The following is a 16,854-nucleotide window of genomic DNA, read 5'->3' as shown; positions in this document are numbered from 1 at the left end:
GAAGTATTGACTCACCATTCAGCAGTTGACTCAATGAGTTTACTCTGGATGGGACTCCTAATGGAATCCAGGCCAACACCTTCTGTGCTGATTGGAGCTGTTCCCAGACTCCCCCCCCCAAAGTTATTGGTTTCACCTACAAAAAAAGTAACTTTCCCAGATGCTGTAATTTAAATGTAGCCGTTCTTTCTGCAGGCTTATTTTCAATTATATGGCATGACAGTGATGTTAACCAATTTGCTTGGGATGGCTTAATAGCATTGTCTGTAATGAGGGCCGCACAAGTGCTCTGAAGGGCAAAGCAGGGCTCCTATTTGAGCATTTATTGGATTTTGAGACAATTTATGGAAAATCAGCAACATGACTCTGCTGCCTACATTTGGAAAAGAGCTACCCTCCCCCAGATTTTAGAATGGATTTGCTAGGAGTCATTCCTTCCCCCCAAGATATGTGTTAAAAGTTGCAGTGTAAAAAGTTGCACATGACATGTAACAAGACTTAGTGTTTGCTGAGTTGTCAGTAAAACTCATGACTAAAATATGCCATTTAAAAACCTTTTCCTGAGGCATTTTCAGTCAATATATTATCATACAGTTGCCTGCAGCAAATATATGTTGTCAGGTGCATTTTTGGGAGAATGGAATGATAACGTATACAAAATGTCTCAAGCATCAGTGTAAAAACATTATCCAGTGAATTGAAAACCTGTGCCTTGCTTGTGAATATGGGGCATCAGATTTAGGGCTTCAGGGGTTTTATGGGCTTCCAAGCAAGCAAGTTGTTTCTCTTCCAAACTCTGAAATCCATTTGCATGAATTATTTTGTAAACATTGTACTTAAGGCTCCTGCTTGGGTAGCTTTCCCATACAACCATTTTAGTTCAATGCTGCCACTTTCTGGGGTGCTAAGAATTTAGGATGTTGACCAGAACTGTAGCTTCCTCTGCTGTGTGATTAGTTGTTCCTAAATGTGTAAAACAACAGAGTCGTGTGGCATGTTTTAAAAGATTTATTAAAGCATTTTGTGGATTACAACTCATACCTTCAGAGTATAATCTTGGATGGAGTATAGCCTTAGAAGTTCAGGATTAGGAACATATTATACTTGAATGGTCTCTTCCGACAGGCATATCCAGTCAATTTTATATCACAGTGTATATGAACTCTTATGAGTGTATTTATAGTATTATAGTATTTAGTATTTTATTGTAACTGCGGGTTTATGTATTTTTAATTATATTTTTTGTTTTAACATGCTATGCCTCACCTTGAGCCTTGTTGTTATTATTGTTATTAATATTTCAATAGCAATAGCATTTACATTTTTGTACCACTTATCAGTGAACTCAGCACTCTCTAAGCAGTTTACAATCTATAAGCCAGTTGCCCCCAACAAAGCTGGGTACTCATTTTACCGACCTGTGAAAGGATGGAAGGCTGAGTCAACATTGGAGCCCTGGGATTGAACTCACAACCTTGTGGTTGCAGTACTGGCATTTAAAATTGTGCCACTAGGGCTCCTTATTTATAGGCTTTGTGGCACAAAAGTCTGCCTCTCTCATGTTTTAAATTGCTAAGTCTTAGATATATAGCTTAGGTTGTGTGGGTGGCCTGTGCCAGGACCGCAGTGTGAGCTCCTTTCTAAGTGGTCCTACCCATAGTTTTTTGTGGGTTTTTCAGGCTATGTGGCCATGTTCTAGAAGATTTTCTTCCTGATGTTTTGCCAGTATCGGTCCTACCCAGTTCCTGATCTTTTAACCAACAGTTGATCTTGCTCATCACCTACATTTATGTACAGTTGGCAGCTCTGTAGCTAGTAAAACAGACACTGTGATGATTGGGATGTGTTTGTACTAGCATCCATAGATGAGGACAGCAACTATCCCATTGTTCCATGCCCTTGACTCTGGGACATTCAAAAGTTCTTAACCTTTCATTCCTTCACTTTGCATTTGATTGAGTGTTTGCTATTGAATCCTATTAACAGTGATTCCCAAGGAGATGGGGGGGGGGTTGTTTGTGTCTAATTAATTCACACTAATTAATTGCAGAGACAATTTGTGTTCCTACAAGGAAGAGTAACAATAAGAAGAATGGTTAGGAAAAAAATTAGCTCTCCCCCCCCCCCCCCACACACACTTTTTAATTTGGACAGGCCCTGTCTTGTGAAAGGTTGCTTTGTTAGCAAACCAGTTATCAGAAAGACTGTATTTCTGAGATGATTGAAGTTGGAGTGTGAATCGGATTTGATTTGGAATGAATGCACCTCCTAATTAAAATTTCCTTTGCTTTTATTTAGATGAAAATACTGGAGATGGTGAATTGGATCTAAGTGGAATTGATGATTCTGAAATAGATATGGTAAGCATGTGCTTCCTGCCAGGTTTCCTCCCACCCCCTGCTCTGGCCATAATTCTCTCTATGCCTATGTGGCTCTATTAAAAAGGTGAGATGTTTTCATAGGACCAGGCTAGTTTTGTTTTACCCAGGGATCAGAAAGCTCCAATAAAAGGCATTCTGTTCTGAGGATGCATGCAACATAATGAATCACCATGGCCATGATTTATTATTATTAATAGCAGCCATTAGTGACCACTGATGAAAACAAACAGCCATGGGCAGGTGGACATTACAGGCCAAGAGTCCAGACAAATTGGAGAGCATCAACAGAAGCAATAAGCTCTGTTTTGTGTATATATCCCCCCCCCCATATCCACAGATTTTTTTATTTGCTGATTTCAAGCATTCACAGCTTGAAAATATTTTAAAATATATAAATTCCAAAAAGCAAACTCTGATTTTTGCCATTTTAAATAAGGGACACCAATTTCCTGTGCCATTGTATATAATGGATTTTGGTATCCAGGGTGTGTGTGTGTGTGTGTGTGTGTGTGTGTGTGTGTGTGTGTCCTGGAGCCAAACCCAGCATATACCAAAGGCCCACTGTGTGTGTGTGTGAGAGAGAGACAGAGACAGAGAGATCTGGATGACAAATTATGTCAAAAGGGAAAGGCACATGCCTATGTGGGTGTGGATGGGTGTTGATTGAAGCTGTACTTGCTCAGTGGTAAAGGGAAGGCATATGGGTGTACTCAAATGTACTTTACTGGAATGCCCATATCTGTTTCTTTAAAGGGGAAACTGAAGAGGAGCTAACTTTAAATGGATGTGGTTAAGGGGACAGGGGTGGGAGGACACAGCTTGGAAAGAAACTATTAATGGTAACATTGGTACTCCTTATTTGAATAATGAGAGGCAGGTTCAATACCGATAGACATTTTAACAACATTGTATTTTTAAAAGTTTTATTTTGCACAATGAGTAACATTTACCTGCTACTTTATAACTATTAACTTCTGGAGGCTTGTGGGAAGCTGGGCCACTTTTAGTGATTTTTAATTTTAAAAAATACATTGAAAGTGATGTGTTTATAACAGGTCACTCTTACCAGCGGCAGGAGGGGGGGGGGCAACTGTCATGTTGCTTTTAAAATAAAAAAAGTCTAAGCCTTGTGGTCTGGCTAGAAACCCAATGATTATCTGCAAACGTTGTTTGATTTTTGTTTAATACATTGCCCATAGAACAATTAAATCATTGCATTTTACAGAAGAGGGAATGAATGTGAGGGAGGATGGCAATCAGAATGGCAAACTGCGAGACTGCATTGCTGATACCTATGTTGAAAGCCTAACATTTTTGTTTCTCTCCAGTATATACTTAATGATTCAGAAGCCAAAATAAAAGCAGAACTGTGGATGAGGGAGAATGCAGATTATTTGAAGGAACAAAAGGGTAAGCAAAATGAAGTTGCTGAGTCTTTATTTATAACAGTATTTTAAGTCACCTTTTAAAAGTATAGTCACAACCTCTGGGTCAGCTTGTGGGACCCATGTGGGCAACAATAAATACTGCAAGAAAGAAGGAAGGAAGGAAGGAAGGAAGGAAGGAAGGAAGGAAGAATATTTGGGGCTGAAAAGGTTCACTGATATGATTATTGAATAGTTTGTTTTAGACATTTGTAAGGAGTTTTTTTCTTTTTAAAAAGTACAGTGTATAGTAAAAGATAGTAACTAGCATGGTTGTAGCAAGGAGAGTGTTAAAAGTATGATGAGGAAGCTAGGGTTCAAATCCCGTCAGTTCCAACCATAAACCCCTCTAGGGCTTCTTGGAACCTATTAGGTTCCATCAGCCTGCGAGGGTGGACCATCCGAATAGGTCCGCCACCCCCGGGAGGGATCCGGGTAGAAGCCTTGATACCTGCCTCGACCAGAAAATGATCCGTCCATGACAAGGGAGAGATTTGAGTAACCTATGTCCACGGAGCTTCCAAATCCGTACAGAAGATAAGATCGAGTGCATTACCAGCCGAATGTGTGGACCCTGAGACTAATTGGGACAGGCCCATGGCTGTCATGGTAGTCATGAACTCCCGAGCTACTCCAGTTAAACCACAGCTGGGATCGAAAGGGATGTTGAAGTCCCCCAGGACAAGAAGCCTGGGGGACTCCAGCACCAGCTCCGAGACCAGCTGTGTGAGTTCGGCTAGGGAGTCTGCTAGCGCACGGGGCGGCCGGTAAACTAGCAGAATCCCCAGACTGTCCTTGTCCTTCAGGGTCAGGTAAATGCACTCGATATAATCTGTCTGACCTAAATGGTTCCTGGTCAGGATGATGTTATTTTTATGGATCAAGGCCACACCACCCCCCTGCCCACCTAACCTGCACTGGTCCTTTACTGAGTACCCGGCTGGAAGGGCCTGAGCCCACACAGCTTCAGATTCAGGCCCAAGCCAGGTCTCAGTGATGCATGCCAGGTCACAACGCTTTTCTTCCAACAGATCGTATATAATGTGGGACTTGTTCTTTATGGACCTGGCGTTACATAGGAGCAGAAACAGGGTTTGTGGTACAGTTGGACTGACCCACAGATCTCTTTGGCTAGGAGAGTGGAAGGAAGGAGAGATAGATATTACGTATCTTTCCTGCCTTCCCTTCCGATGTAACTCCACTCTCCTACCGCTATATCTCCCCCTGCCCCACACTACATCAATAGGAGCACCACATGGAATGGAACAATCCACAACCCCCTCGCCAAGCCGAACATCCCCCATGATACCAAAGAATCCCCCAACAAGGTGACAAGGCTGCAGCAGAGGAACAGAGCTCTCAAGACCATTCCTCTGCTGCGCACGCAGCCACAAAGGACCTGCCTCAGCCCTGTGGCTAAGCAGCGATATGTCCTGGGAGAGTGTGCAGCTGCGCAGGTGTAGGTTCACCCAGGGAAACCGCTCTTGATATTCTTCTGTGAACCATCCTGGGTCCCACTCTGGGAGAAAGACAGCATAGAAACAAAACAAAACAAAACAAAAACCAGATGTAGTGTATGGGATGGTTCTCTTTACATCTAATGTGACCAGATATTCTTGTACTCCAACTCTCCTTTATCCTACCCAGGCTGGAGAGCCACAGGTTTCCCATCAATGATGTTGATCAGTGGTTCCCAAACGGTGGGACAGGTATTTTTTTTTTGGGGGGGGGGGGCATGAGAATTGCTCAAGGAAAGGGATGCGAGATTTAGAGGGCTTGATCCCTCATCATCCTCCTCTTCCTAAACTTTTTATATGTAAAATTTACATACGTGTTGAATTAAATGTTGAATTTATTTATATAAAACTGTTCTAATTTCAATGATGTTATTTCCTTATAAAATGTTGTAAGGAATGTGCAGATGAAAATATGCACACTAAAACATTTTTTTTATTCATATACTACACTGAGTTGGGGTGGTGCAACGTCCACATGTTGGACCAATGTGAAGGTTTCTGGGGGTAATGTCTCAGTTTGAATACACTGTTAGTCTATTCTTTACTGTTACTTGCATGAGCAGTAGTGAAGCATAGTCTCATCTGCCTCCCATCCACACTGATCCCCTAGTACATCTTCAGAGGAAACATAAAATGCATCCATTTTCTTTTTTAAAATGGAACAGAGTTCCTATGTGTGTTCATGCTTGGGGATCAATCCACAGTTATAAACTATGGGCTAATCCTTGTTTGACAGAACTAAACTTATCACAGTTCCCTAAATTTGCAAACAATAAGGTAGCTGATAAAAACTATGAGAAAATGGAAGTTGCTTCTAAATCAGTAGTGAAAACTTCCATTTTCTCATAGTTTTTACCAGAGGCTTACCAGTCTGGGCTACCAAGACTGGCCTTCTAGAAGAGAATTTGGTGTTGGTGGTGATGGTATTGTTAAAAGAAAAAAACCCTTAATGCATCTGTTGCTGTGGGGGGATTTATTAGATGGTTTCCTAGGTCTCAGATGGTTTGTCAAAATAATTTTTTTACATCCTTTCTAACCCAAAGGCTCTCTGGGCCAGGTATAGGTAGAAGAGAGATTGTGGACCGACTGGGAAATTTTTCCACTTAACTACCTAGCATCTTCTGGTGGCTGAAATTCTTTCAAAGAATGCTAGATTATTCTGAGCAAACAAGGCGTCCACTTTTATGTTTATGAGAAAAAGCGTGTGCACTAGATAATGAAGCACAGTTCAGTTAGTTACTAATGGTAAAAAAAACCTTAATGTTTTTAGTTAGTAGTCTTTCTGTGTCAGTTTAACATGTATTTATAGGTGATATGATCTCACATTTCTTTTCCAGTTCTAGGCAGACGTTTCTGCATATACCGTCACAATTCTTCATGTAGACACATAAATATGTGCATATAAATAAAGTCTTCATATCTTTCTTCCATGATCAAATTGACACACGTGGAATTCTTTTAGGTCTAAAACACACAGCAGAAAATAATCCAGTTTGAGACTGCTTTAACTGCCCTGGCTCAATGCTAGGGAATTCAGGGAACTATAGTTTTGTGAGATATTTCACCGCCTGTCAGAGAGCTCTGGTGCCACAATACATTTCCCAGGATTGCCTAGCACTGAGCCAGGACAGTTAAAGTGGTCTCAAGCTGGATTCTTTCTGCAGTTTGCTTTGGACCTTAGTTGTTCTAACCAGCCTTCTCATGGATAGAGAACCATCTTATCCTGTGGATGGGAATTTCTGTACCAGATAGGTGTTAGAAGTCTCTTTTTAATTTTATTTATTTATTGGCTTTATATCCTACCTTTCTCCTAAAGTGGAACTCAAGGTGGCTTAAAAACAATGACCATTTTGACCTCCTTATTTCTTCTTTTCCACTCTGATTAGCAGGAGAATATTCATTGTGTCGGCTCTAGAGCCGGCGTAATTGAAGGTTCTTTGGCCAAAATTCTCTTTTAATTAAAAGTTCTTCCAACACAGATGTGCTGAAGTTTTGGGAGGGAGGACCAGCAAGGAGGCTGATAATGAATGGCCATTTGGGGTTTTTGGGGCTGCATCTGATGCATTCTGGCTGCCACTGCACAGATGGAAAAAAGCACTCTGCAAGGAGGTGTTACCAATTTGATCATGCAAAATACTTACGGTGTACTCACCAGGAGTTACACCAGTCACAAACAGGAACTTGGCATTGGAATTTAGCTTTTTAGGTGTCCAAGGGACATAGCGCTTAGAATTAGTGGTTCCTCAATTGTCCACAACATATATCTCCATGATCTCTCCTCTGTCACCATCATCAGAATATCTACTCCTGTGGAATTTTTTGTGGATGAATGGCAAACACTATCCTTCTAGTAGGCCTCCCTTTATGCTGGGAGAGTGGGATGATGTGACCTGGCTTTTGGCTGGTGAGATGATTGCTCACTAAGACTGCTAACAAAAAATGTTAAATCTCTTTAAAATATGATCTGGATTATAGTCGTCCTTTCACTCTGCTTTTCCTTCCTGTCTCCTTCCAGAAAAAGAAGCAAGGATAGCAAAAGAGAAAGAGCTTGGGATTTATAAAGAACACAAGGTAAATAATACTTTTGGAATAAAGAGACTATACATGTACAAGGAATAATTCACTTATCTTCTTGTCTAATAAGATTATTATGCAGTACTATGTATTACTGTATATTACTTGTAATAAACCTGGAGTGTAGTTTTTTAGTTAGCAAAATAATACTTAGTGAAGTTCTTCCTTGAATTACTGCAGGGTTGAGGCAAAAGACTTATATTTCATACACTTTTCTTGATGTTTCTCATCATCTTGGTTAAATGCACCCTTCCTTCTACCTTCAGTAGAACGGTGACTGCTGATGGTTGTAAAAGGTGATTAGATAAATTAATAGAGGTTTGGTCCCCTAAGGGCTATTACTCAGGATATCTATATAATATCTCCAGTATCAGAGGCAGTATAGTATACAGTACAGTGCAATCTCTGGCCCATGGGTGTCATGTGGTCCTCAGGTCTGTTTTTGTGGCCTCTAGGGAGTCAAAATAATTTTTATTGATTTTTTTTTGCCAAAAATGTTTTTGCTCTTGAATGCTCCCAATGACCAGTGTAGTGTCATGGTTTAAGCATTAGACTACAACTATGGAGACAAGGGTTTAAAATTTCCTCTTGGCCATGGAAACCCACTGGGTGATTTTGGGCAAGTCACACTCTCTCATCCTCTGATAAAGGCAAAGGCAAACCATCTTTGAACAAATTCTGCCAAGAAAACGTTGTGATAAGTAGGGTCACCCTGCGTTGGAAACAACTTGAAGGCACATAGCAATCAGGGGTGTGGAGGGTATTTATACTATATTTGGAGTCCCCTGGTCAAAAGGGGTGAAAAGATTTTTGCAACATTTTTTGTCCCAATGTGTTTCAAATAACAGTGATCCAGCAATAAGAAGGAACATTTTGCATAGTCTTTAAGGAAATGTTTCACCCATCTTCCTGTCCTAAAGATTATTTGGCTCAGCCTCAAAGGTACCACATCCCGTCTGATTTGGGAAGCTAAGCAGGGTCAACCCCAGTTAGTACTTGGATGAGACCACCAATAAATACCACGTGTTGTAAGCTATATTTTAGGGGAAGGACCGGCAAAGCCACCTCTCAGTATTCCTTGCCTAAGGAAACTCTATAAATTCTGTAGATTTCCATAAGTCGACAAGCATGCCAGTAGTCCAACAGATAACTTTTACCAATTTGGGTAGTAAGTGAGCATTCTTATTCCATGTTAAAGGGATTGTCAGTGTACAGTAATAAAACTACTCACAAATGGCACAAGACAATCTAGATTTGTGTAGAAAAGACTCGTCTTAAACCCTGGAGAGCCACTGTCAAGTCAACATAGACCCATTTCCCCCAAACAGGTATCATCTTAGGTATGTTGGACTACAGCTTCCATCTGCTGGCCAGGAATGATGGAGGTCATAGTCTGAAGGCTCCCAGGCTTGGGAAGGCTGTTGTAGGTATTACTGAGACGGATGGACCAACAGCCTTGCTCAGAACAAGTTAAACATTCTGCATTTAACTTTTGAGTGGTGCTGTCATGCTGACCTTGTTCTTGCTTTGAGTAGCATGCATCATTTCTCAGAGGCACATATTAAGCTAAGCCCTTTTAATGGCATATTGCCAATGCCATGTATTCCACTTGGCTGCCTTCACTGATCCGTAGAGCAGCAGTCCCCTGGGAACTCTTGAACACAGTTCTGTACTTTTACTTAAACTGTGTCTGTATCCCTTGAGCTTGCTGTTGCAGCAGCGACTCTAATGCTGTCTTGGTATTTCAGTTCCATGCTGATCATCGGCAATAAGAATTCCACTGAGTTGTTCCTTCCGTGCCCTGATTGGTGGGAGGGATAAAATTGTATTCTTAGCAAGAATATGGGTCCCTTTTCTTTTCTCACACTGTACACATATTTATGGTTAATAAAATTTGGAATAATTTCCCTGTTTCTGGGACAAATCCAGACTGCAAGAATAAAGGAGCACAGTCACACAGAATTGGCAATGTACTCATGAGAAGGAAAAAAATGGGGGGAGGGGACACACACATAAACGTTCCTTTCTGAGGACTGGAAGTTGCATTTGAAAAGATTAACATTCCTTAGCACCAAAAGGAACTGATAAACTGGAGTGTGGGTGAAGGTCAAGTAACCTGTTGCAGTGGCCCAACTCTGCCATTTTCGCTGTCCCTCAGCCTTTGCTCCTCCTCCTCCATCTGTTCTTTCACCCAGCCTTTCCTCACCCCATTTTTTCCATCCCCTCCACCACTCACTCACTCACACATCTTCCTGCTTACCTTCCCCCCATCCCTTCTTCTCTTCTTCTGCCCTGTGATAAGCAGAGTTGGCTGTGCACCACGTACCTCTTTCTTAAGGAGTCCAGAGATCCAAGCATTATACGTGTTCCAGACTTCTCAGAGCACCAGATTCTCCCATCTTCTTGTGCTCCTTTCCCATGGGCTTCTGAGACTGTGAATGGGGTGTACATGCATGACAGTAGGGTGAATAGTCTGCCATTGAGCTCTGACTGCATTCGCTGCTCTTTCAGCCCCCAGTTTCCTAAGGAATAATTTAGCCTTCAGGCTAGAAAAGCTTCCTATCTCCTTTTTTATTCAGTTACCTTTCTGGAAGGGATATTGTGGCATTGTATGTTTCTGCACAACTGATATTAACAGCTGCAGTGGGCCCTTGGTATTCACTGGGGTTTGGTTCCAGGACTCCCTGTGGATACCAAAATCTGTGAATCCTCAAATCTCATTAAATACAATGGCATAGTAAAATGGAACCACTTACATATAATGACAAAATCAAGGTTTGCTTTTTTGGAATTTATGTATTTTAAAAAATATTTTCAAGCCATGGATGCTTAAATCCGTGGATAAATAGTCTATGTATACAGAGGGCCAGCTGTACTGTGCGGCAAGAGGGAACCCCATGAAGGGATGTGTACTCTTTAAACTATTGGCTACAGGAAGGGGAGAGGGAACTGAGTAGTAATTCTTGTGGCTGTTGCAGTAGAAGTAAATGCTTTACAGCGTACCAGAGAGGCTTATGTTCTAAAGGCAGAACAGCTCCTATGTAATCACTGTTTGATATGGGGACTGGTTTTAGCATGATAAGTGAAATCCCCACCAGATCATTTCATTGTAGTCCAAAGGCGGGCGAAAACTAATCTAGATTAAAAACAAAAAGAAACCCATTGTGGCTCACTTTGGGACAAAGGTATGATTCAATGAAAGGATAATTTCACTTCTTTGTTTCATTGTTATTTTGGGGTATCAGTTTGTAGGGAAACAAATTGTTTGAGAAACATTGCTAACACCCCTACGGCATTTTGTTTGTTATTCAAGAAACAAGTGCTCTCCACTATTCTTAAAGAGAATATTTAATTGTTACTTATTCATTAGGTTTTCAGTGATCTCCAGACCTTTTACGATAGTGGCTTTTCAGCATCATCCTATTAAAATCTCTGTGAGGCACTGACTGACTTTCTAAAACAATGTAACTGTGCCACCTATCAATTGCTGTTACAACCTGTTTCCACCTGAGTAATAATGACTGAACTGCAATTCACTGTTCAGTATCAATAAAATTATTCTGATCACCCTCTAACACTGTGGTTATTTATGTTTCAATTAAGCCAAAGAAGTCTGCAAAGAAACGGGAGCTGATCCAGGCCAGCACAGCGGGAGAGGCGATTGAAAAAATGTTGGAACAGAAGAAGATCTCGAGTAAAATTAATTATAATGTGTTAAGGGACCTCAACAGCAAAGGAGGGAGCACACCAAAGAAAGATGATGACAGCACTGATGACAGCACCACCACCAAGAAGCTGTCAAGGAGAAAATCTCTCCCAGCTCGGAATGTGGCCAGCACTGTGAACAGTGTGGGAAAAAGGTACTACAATTGTTCATTTATTGTGTTCTCTGTGCAGCAATCAGCACATCAAGGGATTGTTAATGTCTTTTTGACACTGAAATAATGTTGAGACTTTCATATTTACATTGGCATATGAGCCTAGATTGAATCCTCCTCTGCAGGTCACATATCAACCGGCAGCTTCAATACGGTTTAATCATTGTGGTGCGAAGGCATCCTTCAGACTCTGCAAATGCGTCACTCAGCCATCAATACTTCCTCCCTTAGCATTTTGCGATATTCCAGATCTTTCTCCTATTCTAAATGTTAGTTTTACGTTAGTTGATGTGATTGAAGTGTCTCCATCCCTTCATGTTGATTTGAAAAATAGATGGTTCTTGTCTGCTGTGACAGTTTGTGGTGGTGCAGTTTAGATATCCTATTGAATTTTATGCCAGATTTTGGTTGCTAATTACTGTCTTGAGTATGAAGCTTTCTAGTAAACAGGCATGCCAGTGGGCTGTGCATTCCTAAAATGTGAGGGATGGGGAAGGAAAGCTATCATGCTTGTGGTGAAAATAATTCCATTCTGGACAGATGTATTGCATTTAAACTATATGTGAAGTGCAGACAATATTCAGCTTTCTCATTGCTCCCCATGTTTTTGATGGTTATGTCTTGCTTCCTAGCCATTTTATATTTTAAAGAGGCTGAGTTACCTAGTCTTCTAGCCTACCCTGCAACATCTAGAATTGATGTCAGGTGATCTGCCAGAGGAACATCTAATAGTTGGTAAGGAATCTGTTGCAGGACTTGCTTTTCCTATGGCTGATGTCTGCCCATCTGTCTCTGTCTCCTGTCTTCATTAAAGCTCAACCATGAATGCCTTGCTCTTCAGGGCAGGGCTGTTTAATAAATGGATGCAAATGGGCAGCATGATGCAAAGTGACAGCTGTAGCTGTAGGAGTGTAGAAGCGGCTGCCAGTGCAGGATTTGTGCCACTCCTAGGGTTCCAGGGCCACTCTGACACCTACCAGTTCCTGTGTAATGAACTGTCAGCTTCCACAGATAAACCACATGCACAATATACAGCTGCGTCACACATGGGAAAGGAGGAATTGTAAAGTAGTGACATCTGTGGCTGCTGCTGTATTAGAAGTAGGCATGGATACGCAATCCCTTTTTTAAAAGGCCATTTCTGCTTTTTGCACTGAAATCATCATATGGCAGTGAGTTCCATGTACTGGATATGCATGCTGTGGATATCCTATGTGTATGCTTTTGGGAGAGATGTGTCTCTCCCATTACCTTGTTGCTATTTTTTCAGGGTACACATCAGTCCATGGAAACCCACTGGGTGACCTTAGGCAAAGTAAAACTCTCTCAGCCTCAGAGGATGGCAAAGGCAAACCATCTCAAAAGACACTTGTCAAGAAAACCCTATGATAGCTTCACCTTAGAGTTGCCATAAGTTGGAAATGACTTGAAAGTACAGCATGCATGCACACCCATGTCTATTATATGTGTACAGTCGGCCCTTCTTATACACAGATTTTTTATACACGGATTCAAGCATACATGGTTTGAAAATGTTCAAAAAAGTATACATTTCAAATATCAAATCTTGATTTTTCATTTTTTATAAGGGACACCATGCTGCTATGTCATTATACTTAATGAGACTTGAGTATACACAAATTTTGTTATACACAGGGGATCTTGCAACCAAACCCCAGTGTATAACAAGGGTCCAATGTACTTGCTTCCAGCCCACATACTATTGATTATTATGGCAAACCAGCCACCAATTGTTTCAGATCTGACAGTGGTTGTCTTTTCAGAAGGACATTGTCTTAATGAAGTTTAGTTGTGACTCAGAACCTCACAGTTGGCATAGATTTTCAATCTAAAGCATCCATATGTTAATAACAATGTGATCTTTCAGTAGAAAATTTTCTGTTCTTCTTTGGTGCTATATTCTTTGAATATCACAGGTCCATTTTTAAGAGCTGTCAGTGTCTTCTGTTCTCCCTATAAAGTCATTACAAGGCCTTTGTTGGGTACTTTGAATCTGAGTCAATAGAATGAGTAGAATGGATACTCTAAATTGTTTTAGTGCTTTTACCTTCCAACATGTTAATATGCAGAGGTAAAACCATTGAAAGCAGGAAAGAGAAAACAGTATTACTTGAAACAAAAGAAATAGAGAGTGGGTTATTTGCTATGATATCAAGGGAAATTTGTGGATTTTTTTTTCTTTTAAGCAGTTATGCTGGAGAATGAACGATGTTTAATATCTTTGGGACTGGCTAGAGCACATATTTTGAATGCAACAGGTTACAAAATTCAGTCTCCGGCACCTTTAGTGAAAAGGGTAATATGGCTGGTAGAGGTTTGTGCTTGAGATCCTAGATAGCTCCCTCCAGAGTAGCCAATTCTGATTAGATGGACCAATTATTTCATTCAATATAAGGCAGCATCTTATGTTCATAAAGACATGGATGTACATGTAGAGGTAGATATTCTCTAAATACAGTATTTCATGTTTTAAGAACTTGGCAAGTGCGTATATTATTTTGATTTTCTCAGGATTAAAGATTCACGGTAGGCCTTTTGACTCCCCCCTCTTCCCTTACTCTAAGTGCAATACATCTTATATGGCATGCATAAATTCCTTTGTTCAGCATTATTCTTGGTTGTAATGCAGAAATTCCTTTGTTCACATATGTCCCTCTGAGGTGTTAACAGATAAATGCATTTTTTTTCTTCAGCAATACAATACTCTTAGTAATTTATGTGCAATTAAGAACGAGACATGCGGCACTTCTCACTTGACAATGAAGCCCCTAGTGTGTCTCCATCAAGGAGTTGCAAGCACAGATCTTACTAGCCATTTAATTTGCAGTGATTAATATGCTTCTTGGTTTTGTCTTTAAATTTCTGAAAAATTATTTATCTTTTATCTGGTATGAAGAAATTTGCCTAATAAGCAAACTGTGAGAGGCATACTTTTAACCCTATGCTTCAGTCACTGTTGGTGAAAGTTAAGTCTTCAAGGTCAAGTGATGATGCATTCAGTTGGTACAGGTCTCAGTGACTACAGCTGCACTGCCAAGAATTTTGTATTTGGTAAGCCACAATTCTGGAGAGCCTTGGTTCACCACAGGGCTCAGGACCTGAATTGTTCCTGGGCACCAGATTGAACCCAGAACCAATCTGGATAAAGGCTGGATAAAGTAAGAAAATAAGGGCTTCATACAAGCCCCACCTCTTCTCTGATTCATCAAGACTTCTCCCTTTTATGATATCATTTCATGATCCATTAGAGCTCTAAGGTTGTCTGGAGATGTCCTTCTCTGTTTCTCAGTCTCTTTTGGTGGAAACAAAGGAGCAGCCCTTCTCAGTGGCTGTTCCTAGACTTTGGAATTCCCTCTGTAGGCAGCATCTACACCACAGAAATAATCCAGGTTGACACCACTTTAATCGCCATGGCTCAGTGCTATGGAACTCTGGGGATTGTAGTTTGTTATGGCACCAAAGCACTCAAGCCTAAATAGCTCACAAAATTACAGTTCCTAGAATTACATAGTGTTGAACCACGACAGTTAAAGTGGTGTCAACCTGGATTATATCTGCAGTGTAGATGCAGCCCTAGAGAGGCTAGGATGGCCCTGTTCTTTTGTTGGCTGGTCAAAATACTTCTGTGCCAACAGGCTTTTACAAACTGACTTCGGGTGCATCTACATTGTAAAAATAATGTAGTTTGGCACCACTTTTACTGCCTTGGCTCCACTCTACAGAACCCCGGGATTTGTAATTTTGTGAGGCACCAGCACTCTTTGGTAAAGAAGGCTAAAGACCTTGTAAAACTACAAACCCCTTCTGTAGAATGGAGCTGCAGCTCTTTAAAAGTGGTGTTAAATGGCATTATTTCTAGGATTGGGCTGTTTTTAAAGTTTGTATATAGAACGTGCCCGCATTATATGCGGGTGCGCCATACACGGCTTCCAGCATATTGTCCCCGATGGCTTATCTGATGTCCCATGCTTCTTTGTGAGCACACCATCCCTGAGGTGCATTCACGAAGAAGCATGGGACGTTGGATAATCCAGAACGTCAGATAACTGAAGGTTGGATAACCGAGCCTCTACTGTATACTTTTATTAAGGCTTTTGCATTGTTTTAAATATGATGTCAGCCACCTTCATTAAATAATTAATAAATAAATCTTCCCTTCTCTATAGAGACACATAAGTTCCCTCGTCATATTATCTCTGATTTCAAAACAGCAGTTAACAAAGGTATTGCTTTTCCAAACAGTGGAGTCCCAATTTCAGGTGTGGGGGAGAAATCTTGTTGCTGTCTCTGGTCTGCGACCAGAGATAGAAGGGGGATATTCCAATGGGAAGCATGAGTGTTTTATTCTGCACAGATGCAAAGCTTTCCAGTAAAATACGAGAATGTGTCCAGCCTTTGTTAATTTGTCAGGTTATTCATACTAGGGCATGTCATCACTTCTTCCTTCTTTGCCTGACAATACATAGTTGTGTAGGGTTTAGTAGAAACAGGTAGCATATCCCTTCATTTCTAAATCGTATCTTACCTTCTGTTTTGAAGCCACCTTCCTCTTAGAGATTCCTTCATAGGAAAATATTTCCAAAAATGCCCCATTTTTTAAAAAAACAATTTTCCTATTTATTCTTCTGGTTTGGTTAGAAATAGGGAGCACAATTGCCCAGTGCCGTAACAGAAAGCTTTGCTGGATAAAGCTAGGAAAGAGTTTACAGTAGCTCTGAGTTGTAGGAATGTCCAGCTTTGAACAATTTACTGTAGTTTCTGACCACTGTTGCAAACTGCAGATTGAACATACTTGCTCTGTGCCTTGCTTCTTTGATTCCTTCCATCCCTTTTAGTCATGCTGCTGCCAATAAGTGAAGAATCTTTAAGGTACAGGATTCCATAGATCATTGTGCATCATTCTTGTTCAGTACCTTAGGTCAGTCCTTTCCAAACTGGAACAGGGACAACTACTGGTATTCTACAGAATCAGAGACAATAATGTGCTCTATTACTCTATAAAAATAGAAATAATGGTGTTTCCCCATGACTAGAATGCTGTGAAAACCAAACTAACTAA

At 40.8% G+C, this 16,854-nt stretch overlaps 1 protein-coding gene across 3 annotated transcripts in view; it reads left to right on the top strand.

Moving 5' to 3' along the window:
* The window catches only part of BRF1 (BRF1 general transcription factor IIIB subunit), a 282,491-nt gene that overhangs the window by 208,593 nt on the left and 57,044 nt on the right, over nt 1–16,854 (top strand). For all 3 annotated transcript variants that reach the window (XM_089522715.1, XM_089522714.1, XM_089522717.1), the window contains 4 exons: nt 2,299–2,360; nt 3,710–3,791; nt 7,838–7,893; nt 11,500–11,756. In XM_089522715.1, the coding sequence (XP_089378841.1) occupies nt 2,299–2,360; nt 3,710–3,791; nt 7,838–7,893; nt 11,500–11,756 (457 nt within the window). The remainder of the gene's footprint in view (nt 1–2,298; nt 2,361–3,709; nt 3,792–7,837; nt 7,894–11,499; nt 11,757–16,854) is intronic.

The sequence above is a fragment of the Sceloporus occidentalis genome, unplaced genomic scaffold, assembly GCF_023333645.1.
Source record: "Sceloporus occidentalis isolate IW3139 unplaced genomic scaffold, rSceOcc1.0.p SCAF_4, whole genome shotgun sequence".
Lineage (NCBI taxonomy): Eukaryota > Metazoa > Chordata > Lepidosauria > Squamata > Phrynosomatidae > Sceloporus > Sceloporus occidentalis.
This window is presented reverse-complemented; position numbering and strand designations above follow the sequence as displayed.